The sequence below is a fragment of the Melopsittacus undulatus genome, chromosome 2, assembly GCF_012275295.1.
Source record: "Melopsittacus undulatus isolate bMelUnd1 chromosome 2, bMelUnd1.mat.Z, whole genome shotgun sequence".
NCBI classification, from domain to species: Eukaryota; Metazoa; Chordata; class Aves; order Psittaciformes; family Psittaculidae; genus Melopsittacus; species Melopsittacus undulatus.
Window position 1 is genome coordinate 77,557,484 of NC_047528.1, and position 18,019 is coordinate 77,575,502.

Below are 18,019 nucleotides of genomic sequence, written 5' to 3' on the forward strand. Positions count from 1 at the left end.
TCTTCTGCCATCAATCCTCAAATCCTCCCTCATCGGTCAGTGAGGTGGAGATAAGCCATCCATCTGGGTCTGTGCTGGGCAGGATGTGGTGCTCCTTTGGCCAGTGCACAGCACTGGCAGGGACCCCTCAGGGGCAGTCAGGCAGAGCCACACCAGCTGGGGCCACCCCTCGCCCTGTCAAACAGCTACTAGTGGGGAGGCACTGGGGGCAGCCCCAGCACTGGGCACCCTCCCTGAAGACAGGCCAAGAATGGGATGGGACATGGGCCCATGGTCTGGCAGGGGAAGGCTGGCCCTGTTCTGGCATCACTGGGACACAGGCTGACATGGGGCCCTGGGCACAATGAGGAGAGGTCCCAGGTGAGGTGAGTCAGGGCTGTTAAAGCCTATTAGTGGACCCAGGGCCAAGACATCTCCCAAGAATATCCCAGACTCCACAGTCCTAGAAAATGTATCTACAGCTACATACCTGCTCACCATACATTGCAAAACTATAGCCTGTTTCTCTTAATGGGGATTACCACAGGTCTTTCGAAAAGGAAAGAAAATTCTATGTTTACTCCTTGACTTAGTCTTCTTTCTTGACTTAGATGTTCTTTCTTCTGGAAGAAGTTTGCTTTAGAACAATTTTTACTTGATAGGTTCCCAAAGAAAAATCCTTAAGGAGGTCAATTTTAGATGGACCTGCTGAAATGCTTCTGGATGAGGCCCACAGAGTTCTAACACCTGTACTTCATCAGGAAGGCTGTTAAGCCACACAAGTGGACACCCCGTGTCCTGACAACAAATACCAGTGGGAATCTGAACGGGGATAGCGTTATAGATAGTTCAGAAACAATGATTAGACACAAGGCTAACATTCCCTTCCAACCCTAATGACTCTGTGATCCACCTCCTCCCTTCTACAGATCAAAATACATTTCATCCAGCCTCTTCAGAATTGAACTGATTCCAGCTAGTTTTCTACTGGGTAGTGGCAGTCTCTACCAGCAGAGCCTTTTGCCATGTTCTACAAGCTAAATTAGTCATTTTTCCCCCAAAACTATCATGAGACTATCACAGACATCAGGCTGACAGTTTACAGAATGGGTAACTTCTAATTCACTTATTTCTGAAAAGGAAATCCAATAGAGTCCCACATAAGAGACTTACTGAAGAAGAGAATTAATAACTGCTTCCTGTGAACACACAAAGCTTGAAAGGATAGAGTCATGAAAGAGTATCTACCCTACAGTGCCAGATTTCAAACAACATTACAGCCTTTTATGATGAGAGACATCAAGAACAGGTGAAGGAATGAAAAACCGCAGCCTGGACACCAGATGAGTTCTCACTGACAAACACAACCCAAATTATTTATTTCATTTAGTGCCTACCTCACAAATATCACAGCTAATACAAATGCTGAAATGGAACACTTGGCAACACATTTTTCTTATCATCAGCCATTATAAAACTACAAGAATAAGAAGAGGTAATGACATTAATTAATGAGAAGAGTTGGATTCCTCATTAGCACTTTAAACATCTGTTTCATTTGAGGTGGAGGTATCTTCATTCATAATAAACCCAAAGCATCATCACTATCACTTGGTTTTGATGGCCACAAATCAGAAATTTACATTATAAAATGCCAAGGTAAAACTCACCCAGCACATGCAGATGCATCCAAAAGTAAGTCTGAATAAAACTAAGATCAAAAAGATCACTGAAAACAAAGCTAAGACATGGAAGACTGTGATAAAAAATCACCGGGCTCAGGAAGATGACTCCCTCAGTATATGACCCTCAGTTTGGTCAAACTTTGAAGTCAAACTTCAAAAATTAGGTTATGAAAGAGGGAAATGCATCTACAGGTACACAGGATATTTTCTTTTCATCTCCTTCACCTAGCCATGGTGAAACCTGAAAAGTGGATTTGAAGATAGGCACTTTATTCATACACTGGAGACAGAACAAACAGTTCTAGAGTCTTGGAAGCTCATGGTGACATAATAAAAAGGTTATTATATATTTTCCTCTATTCATAAAGTCCCTTTTCAAAGGGACAAGTTTCAGTCTAGTTTCCAATGTAAACCACAGTATATGCATTAGACCATTTTGTCAAAGCACGAACGAAAGTGAAATATTGCTGCTGTGGACTTCATCACATACTACTCGGCTCAGACGAAAGAATGGGATACCATTTTCAAAGAAAGTTAAAAAAAATTATATTTATACATACAAGTATGAATATTTTTTATATTTGCTATGTAAATATATATACATTTAGCCTATAAAGTTAATACAGGCTAAATACTTATTTTCAAAACCCCATGGAAGATTATTTTCTTTTAGGTAGTGATATTAGAATACAGAATATACTAAAATTACAAAAGCAGCATGTTCTATAGTTCACCAACTACCTGTTTTTCAGTGGCGCACTTCATAAACTAAAGCTATAGATACAAAACATAGTGTGAGATCATTTAAAACAGTGCTTTCTGCTTCCCAATTCAAAACTTCAAGTGTTTACATTACTCCTACCCTATCTGTAATCACAGAATTCTGCTGATAAGATTACTCAACAGAAGACAGGCAGAACCACATCTATCATGCAAGAAATCAGAAACAAGGAGATAAAAAAAAAACAATGCTAGCTGAGTTTAAATGCAAAAAAAAAATACTCTTTTAGTATATAAGATCTAGTAAAGATAATCCTGGTGACCGATGTATAGTTCCTCTTATAAACTCCCATGTTGAACACCAGCTTCTCATCTGAGATGCTTTAAAAATCCAGAACACTTCTTTCTGGGAAGAATTAACCTTTAAAAAAGCAAGATGACATCTTCTGACAGAATTAGTTTTTACCAGAGGATGGTGTACTACATGAAGAAGCTTACGTGTTATCTTCTTAGACCTGCTATTTGCTTGCTGACCAATGTGGGCAAAAAGCAGTTCACTGTCATGCTTTTGAGATTTCTGCAGCTATTTCTTAGCCACCTTAAACTCTTCAACTCTGATGGATGTTCAAAGCATGGCAGGAGACCACTTTTCTCAAAGAAACCCCTTGTCTCTTCCTGAAGGATGTGAAATACTTTGGCATGACTGAGACATTTGCTCTTTCCATGCCACACAGTTACTCACCATCAGATAAAATTTACTAAGACTTAACACTGCTCAGGAGGAGGCCTTCTTCACTCCCTACCACTCAGGGTTGTGAGCTAAATCTACCCTTTGCTAAGCCTTACTGCACACAGTTGAAGATATACAGACTGAGTTAATATGAAATGTCTCCTTTCCCTTCTTTTTGTGCTTCCCTAGTGGGATTCTTATCTTATCTGCCCGGAACAGGGTGTCTCTTTTAGTGTATTTAGACAACAGCCATACAGAAAACCTACAAGAGAAGGGACAGACTTCCTCCATAAACTCTCGGTGCAACAATTAAACAGATGACTCCTGCCATTACAGAAAATCTATTATAACAAAAGCAATTATTTACCAAGGGAGCACACAAGCACATAAAGCAGCTTGGGCTGAAGATGGAAGGCTCAAGAAAAATACAAAAGTGTTAGCAGCCTTTTATGGGGGAGGACTACCCATCTGAAAGCTCTGAAAAGCAGCAGCAACCTGGTTTCAGACAGCGGGTCTTTTTTCACGTTCTCTTTGTTTCACTAACCCAAACACCCTTCTTCTTAAGCTTCACTCTTTATTTTAGCAGTTATTTCATGATTAACTTTGGCAGACCTGACACTACAGAAATCACACCTTCGTAATACCCCATGCATTCATGGATGAATTTCTTTAAAAATGCACATTTTGTCTTCAAGAGACAGCTGCTAACGCCATACATGGTGGTAAAATGTTATTCCTTTTACTACTAAGTTATTGTCCTACTAAATTATATGCAGTTACAGAATGAAGCACTACGTTTTATTTAATATCACACCCAGACATATTCTTCAATTTTAGAGTAGTATAATGGCTTCAAAGATGTCACAGGAAAAAAAATGCTTTGGTTGGACTTGTAGAACTCCAGGATAAGCCAAATTTAGCATATTTACTCTAAAACAAGATGAAGTTTGAACTTACCTGTATTCAGTACATATCATAAACTGTCTTCTTTATTCTAACAGCATAGCAATTGTCAAGTAATATCCCACCCACCTTCAAAATGAGAATTCAGCAGGTTTCTTATTTTCCTTCCTCTTGGATAAAAGCTACCAGGCCTTACCTTTAGCTGCTGTTCTCCCCATGGTAACACTTCTGTGATCTCCCCTCTCACAATAAAAAGGCTGAAGTTGAAAGACCAGTTAATTCTTCCTTTCAGCACAACAGTTTCCTGTGGAGTAGTAATACAACAAGTTAGGGGGGGGAGGTTGTTGTTGGGGTTTGGGTTGTTTTTTTTATTTGAAAGAAGGATTATTTTTTTTTGTATTGGTGTATAATTATCTTGCTGGAACTAAGTTGCAAATGTTAAACTATGTGTAGAACAGCGTTTAAACAATGGACATAGCAAGCCAGCAAGGGTACAGAACGCAAACTTTTATTTCATTGTTTTAGACCAATCATTGTATAATGATTTGCATTTCCTCCAGATTTCTAATATGAAGATATAAAACACATTTTATCCCTTTTTCACCAACAAATATTACTTGAAAAATGGGTGAAAGACTTCTATACACAACCCACTCATCCTGCCTCACTTGTTAAACAATCATCAACTTAAAACACCTTTAGGTAAAACACACAGTCCTGCACAACTATGGTAGAAGTGGGAACAAAACACTGATGTAACAGATCTACACAAAAGCCCAAGTGTTCACTGATACCCCTGCCCTCTATGACTTGTAGTAGAGCAAAAAACACCTGGTAGGGAAACGCTAACTGCAGATAAAAGTGGCAAGCCACACTACTGTAATGTTTAGAAACTAAAAGGGCCAGATTAGTTAAACTATTGCAAAACAGCAAACCCAACCTTTAATTTTGTGTGCGTGCGTACATTACTGTGATTTGTTTGTAATGTACATTACATCACAAACTCCAGCACCTAGTTTTTTGAACTCTGTGCTCAAGTCCCATGGCTAAAGCTAATTAAATATGGCTTTAAAAATGCCATTGACTGAAGAATTCATTGTGTGTGTGTGAACATGGTAGACCATTATTAGAAAAACTCTCAAAGATTGAGACTTGAAAGCAGTTATACATAAAACTGAATCCTACCATAAAATAAGCACGTTTTGCTACACAAGAGCATTCATAGCATAAGTGATCATCAGGATTAAGACCAGAAACCCTTTTAAGCCACAAGATAGATTTGAAATACTTGATACTTTCATAGACTCCCAAAAAAATTCAAAGCTTTTGCACTGCAAGTAATAGATCATGAAAGGTGATGCAGAGTCAAAGTAACTGTTTTTACAGATTACTTTAAAAGAGTGCATGGTTTTTATCTTTTTGTTCCAAGTACCAGATTGCACTTGGTGCAGTAATAAAGATTCCAACCCCGCAGTGATAGTCATCAAGTTTAGCACAACCGGAGCGTCTGTCAGAACATAAAAAGGATTCCAGCTTTTCATTAGCTTGTGTTGTACCAGATAGGCTGTTTTATAGCGTGCCCACCAGCCTGTTAAAAATATAAGACAACTGAAAGCTCTGAAAGTGCTGCCTGAAATGCGGCAAATCCAGAAATAAAATACACCACTGTTTCAGAGAGGTGCTACTTAAAACCCAGTCACACCTAAGTATTCAATTTAAAGCTGCTATTAAATTAGCTTGTAGATAGCGCTGCTTGTCACAGAAAACATTCAAGAACAGTACTTCTGAGCCTCTGTTTAACAACTGCTCATGCTGCTGAATTAGAGCAAAATGAAAACCAGTTACCTCCAACACAGAGCAGGGTCAGTTTGAAACAAAGCATAACTTCTTTTTCAGGGGCAGACCTAGGAACAGCTTTCCATCGCCTCACATAATTAAGCAGCAAACCATAAGGAAGGCAGTTACGTCCTTTGCTAACCAAGACAGAGATCTCTTACGTTGCACTCACCATCACCAGCCTCGCTCAACCCACAGTACAACCACCACAGAAGAGAACTGCCAGCAAATACAAGAGAGAAACTTACAGAGAGTTGGGCAAAATTATGTAGCAAGGAGAGAGCTCACGGCACTCTTGTATGTGCACCTCGCCAAGCAAGCTGAGTGATACAGAAAGCTGGGGTTAAGAAATTAATCCAGCAGCTTCTAGAAGCTTTCTAGAAATTAAAGGGAAAAAGTGCAATAAAACCAGGTCAGGAATATACCAGCAAATAAATGCAACAGCAAGGCTGAAGCATAATGGCATTTAGGTGTGCAAAGAAGCAGAATGAATATTGAAGTTACAGGGATCAAGCTAAGCACAGTGATAGTCAGAAAATGGTCAAACCCCAAAAAGACATGAATCTAGGATAACAGGGTATTCATCACCAAACCATCTCCTATTTAAAGAGTAGTGGAGGATCTCCACGCTCATGAAGTGTATCACTTACAAAATCTACATCTCAATTCATCCGTAAACTGAGGTGGTTTTTTTTTATCTCTGATTAGCATCCCTTACATCAGTTACTTTTTAAAAAAATCAAGATAGCATTCATCTGCCCTTAATCCCTCACTGAAGTTTTTATTGTTAATCCCCAAATCACTTCTACTAACCACCTCCCACTGTGCAAGCCCTTTGTCAGAAAGCAGTATATTAGTAGACAAGCTGATGCTTTCACCCTCTCCTCGATGCTACTGCATAGAATCATAGAATCATAGAATAGTTAGGATTGGGTGTCAGACAACAGGATGGAGAATATTTTTCCTCTCTAACTTTGCTCTTCTGATTTTGAAAGAATTATTCAAAGGACATGTATTGCTGCATTTCAGAGAAGCTAGTATTCCAGAGATGTCAAAAACATTCTCTGTTTTGCCTGCAAGATCTCTCCATTATCCTTCTCACTGTAAGACAGGCACGCAAGTAAGCTGAATGTCCTCAAAAAAAAAAATCGTGCCTATTCAGGACTTCCCAGTTTACCTTGATAGCATGCCTGCTCATAAAAAATACAGAGCACAGAATTACAGAGATAAACACAACATTTTTAAAAAGCCTATGCAACCAGCAGATTGTTGGTTTAGTCCCTATCAAAAAGATTAAAGGTTTTTCCATCAATGACTGTATCTTATTCTTGGAGGTAAGATAGAGACACTGATTTCAGAGACAGTTAGCTTTTTGACTCTACCAGTGGTATAAACGCAATAACTCAGACCTCATCACTGCCATCCTCCAGAGATGAAGGGACAGATGTCAATGCGCAGCCCCCACTGGATAAGGACTGAGACTATTCTTTCACATAGATACACAGCACAGAAGAGGAATCCAACAAAGCATCCACTCTGAAACATAGATTAAGTTCTTCTTAATCTTAGCTTGAAATACAGGCAGACATTTTTCAGGCTCAATCTGAACAAGGAGTTTTAGTTGCCCCACTCTTCTGTCATTTTTGTCTTTTACAAATGTTTCCAGATCAAATTTCCATACACAAGAAGAGGAAAGGGGAAACACATAGTTTGAACAGCAAAAGCAGTTAGAGAGAGAACAGGCACAACGTAAGCAAAAAAAAATTATTCTCCCCAAACTCTTTTGTACGTTCAAGTACATTTGCTTTCACCACCAGCATTCACATGCTGTCAGCTTTAGAAACACAAGAGGCATCCTTTACAGCTGCTGGCCAGTATCACCATGCTTCCATTGCTGTTACTGCTCCTCAATTTATTCTTGCTGTTATGGCCAATACAGCACAGTATTTCCTCAAGAAAAGGACCTGCACAGCCTCCTCCATGGACCAACACACAGACCAGCAGCTGCTGCTCCTTCTCCAGTTTCCACATATGGGTAACGTGTACCTAACAGGCACTTCTCAAACACATATGACTTCACTGCACTCCTTGAAAGTTATCCTTCATGAATCTGGAATACCTTTTTTTAAACCTAATCATCTACTGACCAGTTATCTCTTGAATAAAAACCCTACTTCATATTATTTTCACAATTCCTTAAGGAAGTTTAAAGAGGCAAATAAAGAGGGCAAGACTTAAAAGGAGTATTTCTATAACATGCAATACTTCCAAATTTCCAATACTTGAAAATTTACTTTCCAGCAAGTTATCCAATGTGTAGACTCACTGAATACACTTCAAAACACATCAGCATGTACTTCCTCATTTCTGTAATAGAAATAATTTGCACCTTTTAGAGCATAATGTGGCATCATCACAGAAAAGGAAGATCTCAAAGACTAAAAGAAAAAAAAACTTACACAAATATATCAGAAGCTTATAAAATGTAACATAAGTTTCATATTTCTTTCAATGAAAGCAAATTAAACTTCTGTTTTCATAAAGCAGAACTTGTAATGAGCTGATTTATCTGAACAGACTAAGAGACACAGGCTTTTGTCAAATTTACAGGCTTTCAAAAGAATAACTATTAGCTAGCTATATGTATTATTACAACAACTAAGTTGAAGTATTTCTTAAGTTGTTAAAGGAAGAAAGTGGATACTTAGTGCTTTACCAAGTATAATTTTATAATGTCACTTGCCTTAACATCAAGAAGAGACTTTCAACACTTGCAAAATTCCTCAGAAAGTCACCAGTAGTGTACTGTTCACTATTTATGAAGTGATTAGCATAAACAAACTTTTAAGCTGTCAGCAGTAAAATACTGCTTGTAACTGTTCTGCCCTGTCTCCAGTTAGGTTTATGATCTGCTTTAGAATACGAGCAACTGTAATTACAGTAAGTCATACATTTCAAGACTACAAAAACCTCTCTAAACTCTCAAACCATACTAAGTGTATTATTCAGTACACAGCAAGGCACTGTGTATTTTAAAAAGCAATGCTAATAGGTTTTAGACCAAAGATGTGTATCAGAAATTCCTGAAATAAGAAATACTTATAAACAAGAGGAGCAGAAAAGTAAAGCCTCCAAGCTAAACAGCATAGCTTGTATCAACACACAACAGAAACAATCTATGTCATGTAGATTCAACAATTACAAATTTCACAGCAATTTTACAAATTAAAGCTTAAAGCTGCTCTGTGGCTACCAGTGGAAAATAAAAATAACTTTTCTCTTTCCCTCTCTCCCCATTCTGCTTTAAAAGTCAGAAGATGCAGGGCTGTAAAAACCTGAAAAAGGAAATGGTATGTGTGAAGTCAGCAGTTCAGCAAAGTGGCTGACCGGCCATTAACAGCTTTAAATATTCTTAAAATGCAAGTCTTCCCACATGAAAGGGTATTTTAATGTTATATTCAAATAAATCAAAAATACAGCTCACAAAGCATATATTTCTATTTTAAGTTAAACTGCCCATTTTAAGTAGTTTACTAGTACTTATTTACAGTAGCACAAGAGTTTGACAAATTGTTTAAACATTTTGGTGAATTGGGCTCACTGAAATCTCTGTGCTGTTTTCCACTTCCCCTTTCAAGCCTGGAGTACTGTTCCTGAAAATATCCATCATCATTATTCAACCTGGCTTTGTTCAAATGCAAAACTCAAATTTCATTCATAAAGCAAACTAATTTATGCACAAAAAAAAACCACAACAATTTTGTATCATTAACACTAGCTAAGAGCTACATACCTGCATGAAATTTTCTCTACACCCCAAAACATATCCTCTGCATTCAGCTCAGCCTCCCTTGACAGAGAAGAGAGCTCTCGAATTATTTGTTCTGTGAGGCACCAAGCATACTTTCAGCACAGTGTAAATACAGCAGGTAAGGGAGAAAAAAAAATTGCTGTTGCAAACATAGTAAGAGATTCCCACTTGCTAGAGATCTCTATAGAGCTTTTCTGCGCTTGTCTTTGGAGAACAAGCAATTGCACTGGCTTTAAAAGCGGCAGTCAGAGAGTATGTGTACATAAGTGGACAAGGGGGAGGAAGACAAGCAGAGAAGGGATGGTGGAAAAAGGATTTTACAACCTCTCAGGCAATTCTGCTTTCCTCCCATCTTCATTGCCTCCAAACCTGAAAAGGGCTGTGGAAGCTCAGTTCAGATATTATCTAGCAGATCTCTACCCACATACTATGCAGCCAGCAAACCCACCCCTGTGGTCCAGATTCTTTATTCACCTAACAGATTATCTAGAGAAACACAAACACCTTTAGGCTGGTACAGAAATCTATGAACATCAAATAGCATGCACAATTCCTTCTTCTTTTTTTTTTTTCATTGAAGGTACAGAGAACAGCCTTGGGATGCTTCTGCACAGGATCAGTCTGTTGTCAGCATCCCAGTGGAGTTAGCTTGTTTCAGAGCAACACACTTGCCTCCCTTGGCTTGTTCTCAATGCCATCAGCAACATACTTCTGCTACCATCCTCTTCCAGTGCTTCAAGTATCTGTTTCTCTCTCCCCACTTGAGAATCTAAATAACGTAATGCTAGCTGGGATTCCTGCCACTCTACAGTAACAAAGACAGAACTCTCCTCAACACATCTGCAGCTGCAATGCCCAGTGGTGTACCCTGGGTTATGTAATGGAACAACTACATTGGTCCCACACCCTGGTGTCTACTAAGGGCACAAAACCAAACCAACCAGAACTAAATAAACCCTGAAGCAATTTCCCAATAGCTCCCCCTTCCAAAGGTTGTTTCTAAAGGGAAAACCCCAAAAAGCTGCTTGCAGTCTCCCGGCTGAGCCACATTCCTGTCCTAGGCTCACCTGTGCTGCTGGTACCAATGGCTATGCTGTTTCCCCAACTTCTTATTTCTCAAACTAAAAAAGGAAATCCTTCTTTAATCCTCTCACACAAAGGAGGGAATTCATTCTGCATGCAGACGCCACCTAAAACATCTGTCCATCTATTTGGACAAACATTCATAAGCAACATTCAGTGCTGCTGAACATTTCTGCAGCTAACAAAAGTGCTGACAGGTCAGAAGACAACTCCTAAGTGCTCAAAGGACTTGACCACTGCCAATACTCAGCTGTAATATTTACTTGTAGTATCTTTCATCTTCAAAAATGGAAGAAGATGAAAGACCCAAAGCATCAGTAACATCCACAGTAAATCCATCTCTCTCTTTACCACTTACCAGGACAACATTTCTGATTATTAATTAAAAAAGAAGCAGGCTGTAAGAAGGCAACCTCCTCCACCTCTTCTTCAGAATCACTGCATAGCTGTCACTAGTTGCGTGCAGCTCCAGCCCAGGACAGAGGCAGAGCTTTCTTCTGGACATCACATTTCTGCAGATCTCCACTCACTCCATCACTCAGTGCTAACACCATTGAGCACTGGAGAATATTCAGACAAGGACCTATGTAGGTCCTTCCTACAACAATCTGGAAAAAGAAATTACACACCCCATACAAAGTTTTTCCACTAATTAGAAGTTTCCAGAAAAGCACTATCTGCCTCTTTATAACACTCCAGTGCAGGGTACACATACAAGAGATACAGTATGAGAAGCACCATCAAACATGCTAGAGCCCTTTTAATCTCTGAGCCCCTGACAGACAACAGTGACAATAAGGAGTTCCACCAAATTTAGCAGCTCTGATACCCTTTCACATTCCTCTATATATAAGATTCAGTTTTACAAACTCTGCTTTTTAATGGGCTTTTAAAAGTGCCCCAAGAATGGCACTCCTTGAACTCAACCTTCCTGCATTAATCTCTGATGGATTCCATACAGTACATAAAGGTTCATGCTTCATTTTAGGTATGCACCTCATTAAAATGGTGCTACCCTCTTGCAAGTTTTATAAACTTCAGATGCTCCCTGAGCTAATGTATGCTAGAGATGATGAAAGGCTCAAACTGGTCTCTGCCCTGCACTAAAAGGGATATCATATTACCTTGAGAAGACAACAGATTTCCATCAAAGAAGTTCATCCCTTTCATGAAAGGCTGAATTCCCTTGATATCTTAAATAGAATTTGACCTGATTTGTGACCGCCTAGAGTCAAATTATTTAAGCAGGACATCTACCTTTAATGCAGTGTCTTGCTTAGTTTTGGATGACAACATACAAATGGGGAGCTGCCATATAATATATGGCAATATATACCATTTAAGGGTATATAAGCAAATATACCATTTAAGGGTAAAGAAATACCAGTTCAAAACACCATTCATACTTAAGCTGCATATAGCATTATTCTAACAAACCAATAAAAGAAAAAGTACTTTAGGATTACTTTGGACATAAGCTATTTAGACAGCAGCTTCCCTGGGGAGCAGAAGGGTTACCCCCCTGCTGAAACAAATGGAAGAGCCCTAACATTCTGTTACAGGTTTCAGGATTTCAGAAAGGCTTTGATATTAGACTCTAAGTAATGCAGAAAGGCAGGAAGAAAGCACACGGAAAACCCACAGTAAGCACACACTTAGTATTGGACCAATTTGAGGCAACGTGATCAATCACTACTCAAAAGCAGGCACCTTTGTTGAAGTCCAGAACTACAAATGAGTCTTGAATCTACACTGCTAAAAGAGACATGTAACTTGACATCGTAAAGAAGCATATACTTCTTCAATTTCATTAGGTCTAATATAAGAGAACACTGGGGGGTTGGTACTATTCCAAGGGAACAGAAACTAAAGTCATTACTTTTTGTGACAGATCTTGGGAGGAGAGTTGCTAAGAGCAGGAAACAGTATACCCCCTCTGCCACAAATGGTCCAGTTCTATATACCTGTGCCCAATGTCCACTGCATACAAGATAAATTACTAGAGCAAGCCTGAATAAAAGAGATAAGGCAGCTTGTAAAGACAATTGCTACCTTCTGAAAGGCTGTCATGCAGCTCCTGACTCTCATATGTCATTGCTGACCAAGCAAAAACACTACAAGGAAGGGATACGAGTGCCTCTAAGAGTCATCACCACTATTTATGCACTGGTTACTCTTTGTCTATATACCTGCTGCAGATAAAAGGGGAGTCTGCTCGGTGTTGGATCAGCTAATTGAAGCCAGCCATCCACTCCTGCAAATTCCCCTTGCACATCCCAAAAGACAGTATGTAGATATGCTCAAAAAGATCAGACATGCGATACAATTTTTGGGCAATGTGCAGAGTTTACACACACAACTACACGCAGACTGAGCTGATCACTCACCATACCCTCTCTCACTGCTTCCAGGAGCAATAGGCAGCATTGCTGCTCCGCCTCCAGCACTGCTGCAGGGGCGAGAAGTTGTAGGAGCTGGGCACACATCCTCAGGCCTCATTGCCTGTGCAGATCAAATCAGCTAGCAAGCACATAAAGGTACAAAGATGGTATTCACACAGAAATATACTTGTAAAATAAACAACTCCCTTAAGGACTTCACCGTTTCACTTCTTACAGGCTTTACCTCAAGCAAATGAATCATCTTTCCACTTAGAAATGGTAAGTAAAACTGTTCACACACATTGCATGTACCTCACCATTATCAGTCTTTGCTATAATGCGAGAACAATCTTAACTGCATACAACTAATATTAAAGCTTCCTACAACTACATCATGTTATCATCAAATTATAGGACACTTGGACCTTGAAAGAAGTCTCCACAGAAGCTGTACCAATTGTACTGGAAAAACTACTCCAATATGCCAAAACACATACCACAGTGAAAAAAAAAATAAAATAAAAATAGAATCATATAGCAAATCATATCAGAATATTAACAGATTATTAACTTCAAATTACATTGAGCCAAACTGCAAATCAGAAGTATTTACAAAAATATCAGGGCTACCACATGTAATGAAAACATTGCAATATTCAAGAACAAATAATCTTCTATTTAACATTTCCACTGTTTTATATTTACAAATTGCTCTATTAAGCCTCAACAACTTTATACCAGATTTTCTAGCTCTTCCCACACGCTAGAAAACTCTCCGACTTCTGGGGTATTTATGTTTCATGTCTTACACTTTGAAGAACACAAAGGTTATTGTCCTTTTCATTTAAGATTTTAATCTCTGGAAGAAGCAATCAGCACTGAGGCTGGGTGCCTAAAGCTATTTCTTTCAAATGGGAATGAAGAGAACTCTAAATGCCCTGAAGATACGGAGGTCAAGAAGTTGGTTAACAACCCCCCTTGTGTAGGCTCCTGGAAGCAGTGTCCTGGTCTCTACCTGTAATTCGTTCTATATTTAGAAAATACAGTAGATTGTCAAAGACAAATGTTATTTCCTGTTAGTGATGCTATTTAGTACCAAGGGATAATTACTGAGGACTTTTTTCTCCCCGTACAACAGGCAACAGGCAGAAGGAACTACCTATGTTTACTTCAGGCTTTTTCACAGTCTCTCAAGTAAAGCTGTATTGTCTTATACACACAACTTTTAGACAGACATTGGAATACTTTCTCAGCACTGCAAATTTCACACTAATGAAAACAAATTTACACTTGGTTTTGTAAAGGAAACACTCTCCCAATGCCTCTTTTGTACTCATGAAGCTACTCCAGAAAACAATGCCTCCACCTTATGAAAGCATGGATACAGCAAGGACAACACAGCAAAGGAAAAAAGGCACCAGCACGTTCAAAGCCTGAGGAAACGTATTTGAGAGGACTGTCATTGCTTCTTCCCTAACCTCCCTCCATCAAGATCCGCACTTAACATATGACAAAATTTTAAGAACAATCTAATTAGAGACAGTCACGTTTGCAGATCTATGCAGCTTCTAACTGGTGTGAAAGTAGTTTATACTTGCTGCTATAACACACAATCAAAGCCAGCATTTGATTTTGCTACACGTGAATATTACTGTAAAAATATACAAGACCAAACAACCTACTTGATACGAGATACTATACAAACATTGCCCTATTACACAAATATTGCCATCAAATATTGTACATCAAATAAAAAGAAGAGCATAAACTCCATCAGCTGAGTCTCAAATAAAATCAGTAAACATTAGTTTTCATATTTTAGACCAGACCTTGTTAAAATTAAAAGCCATACAAGTGCTTCCGGGTCTCCAGTTTTATCATATACACCTTTCTGCTGCCTTCCACTTGCTGAACTTCCCTTAAAGTACCAGCAGAAAAGCTTTTTCTTTACATCAATTCACGTAATATCATCCTTAAATAGTACTTATATTTTACGACACCCTAAGGGAGAAAACCAGCTCCCCCAGCTCCAAGCACGCAGCCTGGCTGTACAAGTTTGCTCCCTGGACACTCCACCAGTGAGCAGCACCTGATGGTGGCCCATGGGGAACTGGTACACCGCAACTCATTTACTCCCCTATTTATTACCTGATGTTAACATGACAGCTTAAAACATGCCTGTAATGCAGCGAATGCCTTCCTGCCGTTACTCTTCCCACCTCCACAAGAGCTGCAGTGGTTACTGAGCCTGAGCAACTGCCTCAACGACTGCTTTGCTCTGCGGCTTCCAAAGCGTAAGGTTTAAAAAAATCTTTAAAGAAGCTTTAAAAATCCAAGGGTTTAAGACTGCTATTTTGAATAATAAAAAAATTCACAACCAGTCAAGCTTGAAGAGCTGTTTACAGGTCAGACACAGGACGCTCTTAAAAGCTACTGTCTTATCTACAGAGTCTATGCTTTTTTGTTCTACTCTTTAAACCAGGCTACATTAGTTAGTATATACATGAGAGTCACATGTAAGATTTATACTATTAGAACTAATTAAGATAACAGTATTTCACCTCTTCATTAAACTTTTAAGGCTTTAAAATTATTTCTAGCTATCTCCTACAGCCTACTTAATCAGGTGAAAACCAAAAGTAACTGTTTCGGTTAAAGGCTTCAGCTTTAAACTGCAGTAAGCAACTAAAGATCTTTAAAAAACGCTTAAAGCATCTCTCCTAAACAGTAACTGAGCACAAAAATGAACTTGAATATTAATTATTAATATTAAATATTAATTTAACTACTAAAGCACTGCAATCTACTCCACAGCTTGTCGTCCCCCCCCCCCCCCCCCCCCACTTTCCCCTGCCACTGACCGCGCAACCTCCGGCCCCTACCCAACACAAGAGCTTGCTTCCAGTCACGTAATTCCTAACGCGCATCCACTTTTATGGGTTAACGACAGTTCCCCAGGAGCTCGCCAGCCTCGGCGCTGGCTTGGGAGAAGAGGGGCAGGAGCAGTTCTAGTCAGGAGGGCGAAGTGCCGCCGCCGCCGGGTTGGGAGCAGGGCCGCTTCGGCCAGGAGAGGCGTGTCCTCCCGGCGCCGCTGTCAAACGCCGCCAGCCCCGCTGCTCCGGCGGGCGGCAGGTACTGGCCCTCCCCGGGACCTCCCGTGCCGCACTCGCTCGTCGGGGCTGCTGCTGCCTGGCAGCCGCGATCACCCCGTACACACAGACACAGAGTACCCCGGAAAGGAGCTCTGCTGGTGCCGGGAGGCAAAGCCGCTCCTCTCGCCCGGTGAGCGGCTCCCGCCGGCCGCTCTTGAAGCTGCGCCCCTGACCCAGCCACCAGCGGTTTTCCAGCGCCGCGCCGGGGGCTCAACCGGCCCAGGAGAGGAGCGGGCAGCTCCGGGAGGCCGGGACGCAGTGTTTAAGCATGGGGCAGCCCTGGCCTGACCCGCTGCCGCCTTCAGCGAGGAGGGGCTGGCGCGGGGCGGCAAGGGGAGGCACCACGGAGAGGAATGAGGGGGACAGGAGCGAGGGAATTGGGCCGCTACTTTCCTTTCCCCACGGCACCCGGCGCGGCTTCGGCGGACGGAGGTCACGGTGGGAGCTGAGGGAAGGAGCACGACCCCCGCCTCAACTCCCTTTACTCTCCCGCTCTTCCCTCTCTTCCTCTTGCCGCCCGCCACTACAGGAGGGCCGCCGCCACTCACCGAGCGGGCGGGAAGGGGGTCCGGGGAGGCTCGCGCGCCTGTCAAGCCGCTCCTACCGTCGTCAGCCTCACGCCGCCGCCATGTTCCGGGGGCACCGCGCATGCCCGGCAGCTGCACCGGGGGCGCGGGCCTCCCCCCTGCCGACCACCTTCCGCCCGCCGCGGGGGGAGGCGGCAGCAGACGGAGGGCGGTTGGAGTTCTGCATCCTATGGCGGGAGCAGCACGCTGCGCGAGGGTCAGGGCTGCTGGCATTCTTGCATTCTCCCCCATACCTGCGGGGGGCGGCCTTACTTGAGCCGGCAGTGTAGGAGCTGAGCCGCCCCGTCCGGGGAGCCGTGAGGTGGCCCCGAGTGCAGCGTGGCCGGCGGCTCAGCGGCCGTTCGAGCCTGCAGTCCTCCCGCGTTCAGACCCGATGGCGTACCCTTGTGGAGCTGGGGGGAGCCTGGCACCCCGCTCCCCCCGAGCCATCTTGCGGCGGGGCAGGAGGCGCCGCTCTCCCCTTTGCTTCCTGTCGCAGGGAGCGATTTGTGAGAGGGGGAAGGTGACCCTGTGGCAGGTGTTTCTGTCGGAGGCCTCCGTGTGAGCGGTTAACGTCTGGAAAATACGTGAGGAACTAAGGCAAGGCTTTCAGCAGAGAAACTCGAGGGAAGCTCAGCGGTGCGCTGCGGGCACACCTGGGCTGCTGGCGGTCACCCCGTGCGGTACAGGCACCGCCTCCGTGTTAGCCGTGCACGGGGATTACAGAGTTGTGCACGTCTGCTTGAGAACTCATACACCGTTATTTTACCGAGATCCGTGCTTACAAATAACTGCATAACAGTTGAAAAGTACGTCCTTGGCTTTTTAGGAGGGTACGTTCCTGTTTATAAGCAGTGGGTGTCAAGAGGCATATATATCCACAGAGATACCCACAGGGATATCTGGTGAGAAATAGCCTCTTAAATGCTATCAACTTTGAGGCATTCCATATCCAGGTTTCATCTTCGCTATTTACATCACTGGAAAGTGAAATCTTAAGCTCAAAACTATGCTAAGATCATGAGAGAGATTCTAGGAGGGTTTTCAGTGAAGAAAAAAAAAAGAAAAGGGAAATCCAAACTCTTCTATGTGAAAGTGAAATTCATACACTCAACTTTTGTATCCTGCATATATTGCAAGCTACTACTACCAATTTATTTTAAGCAGTAAATG

General features: G+C 41.6%; 1 protein-coding gene across 1 annotated transcript in view; it reads right to left on the reverse strand.

Moving 5' to 3' along the window:
• The window catches only part of SCML2 (Scm polycomb group protein like 2), a 71,015-nt gene extending 54,108 nt beyond the window's left edge, over positions 1-16,907 (reverse strand). The window contains exons 1-2 of the mRNA XM_005151470.3: positions 16,829-16,907; positions 4,214-4,321 (exon numbers count right to left, since the gene is read on the reverse strand). Coding sequence (XP_005151527.2) covers positions 4,214-4,235 — 22 coding nt within the window. The 5' untranslated portion in view covers positions 4,236-4,321; positions 16,829-16,907. The remainder of the gene's footprint in view (positions 1-4,213; positions 4,322-16,828) is intronic.
• Between the last annotated feature and the right edge of the window lie 1,112 nt (positions 16,908-18,019).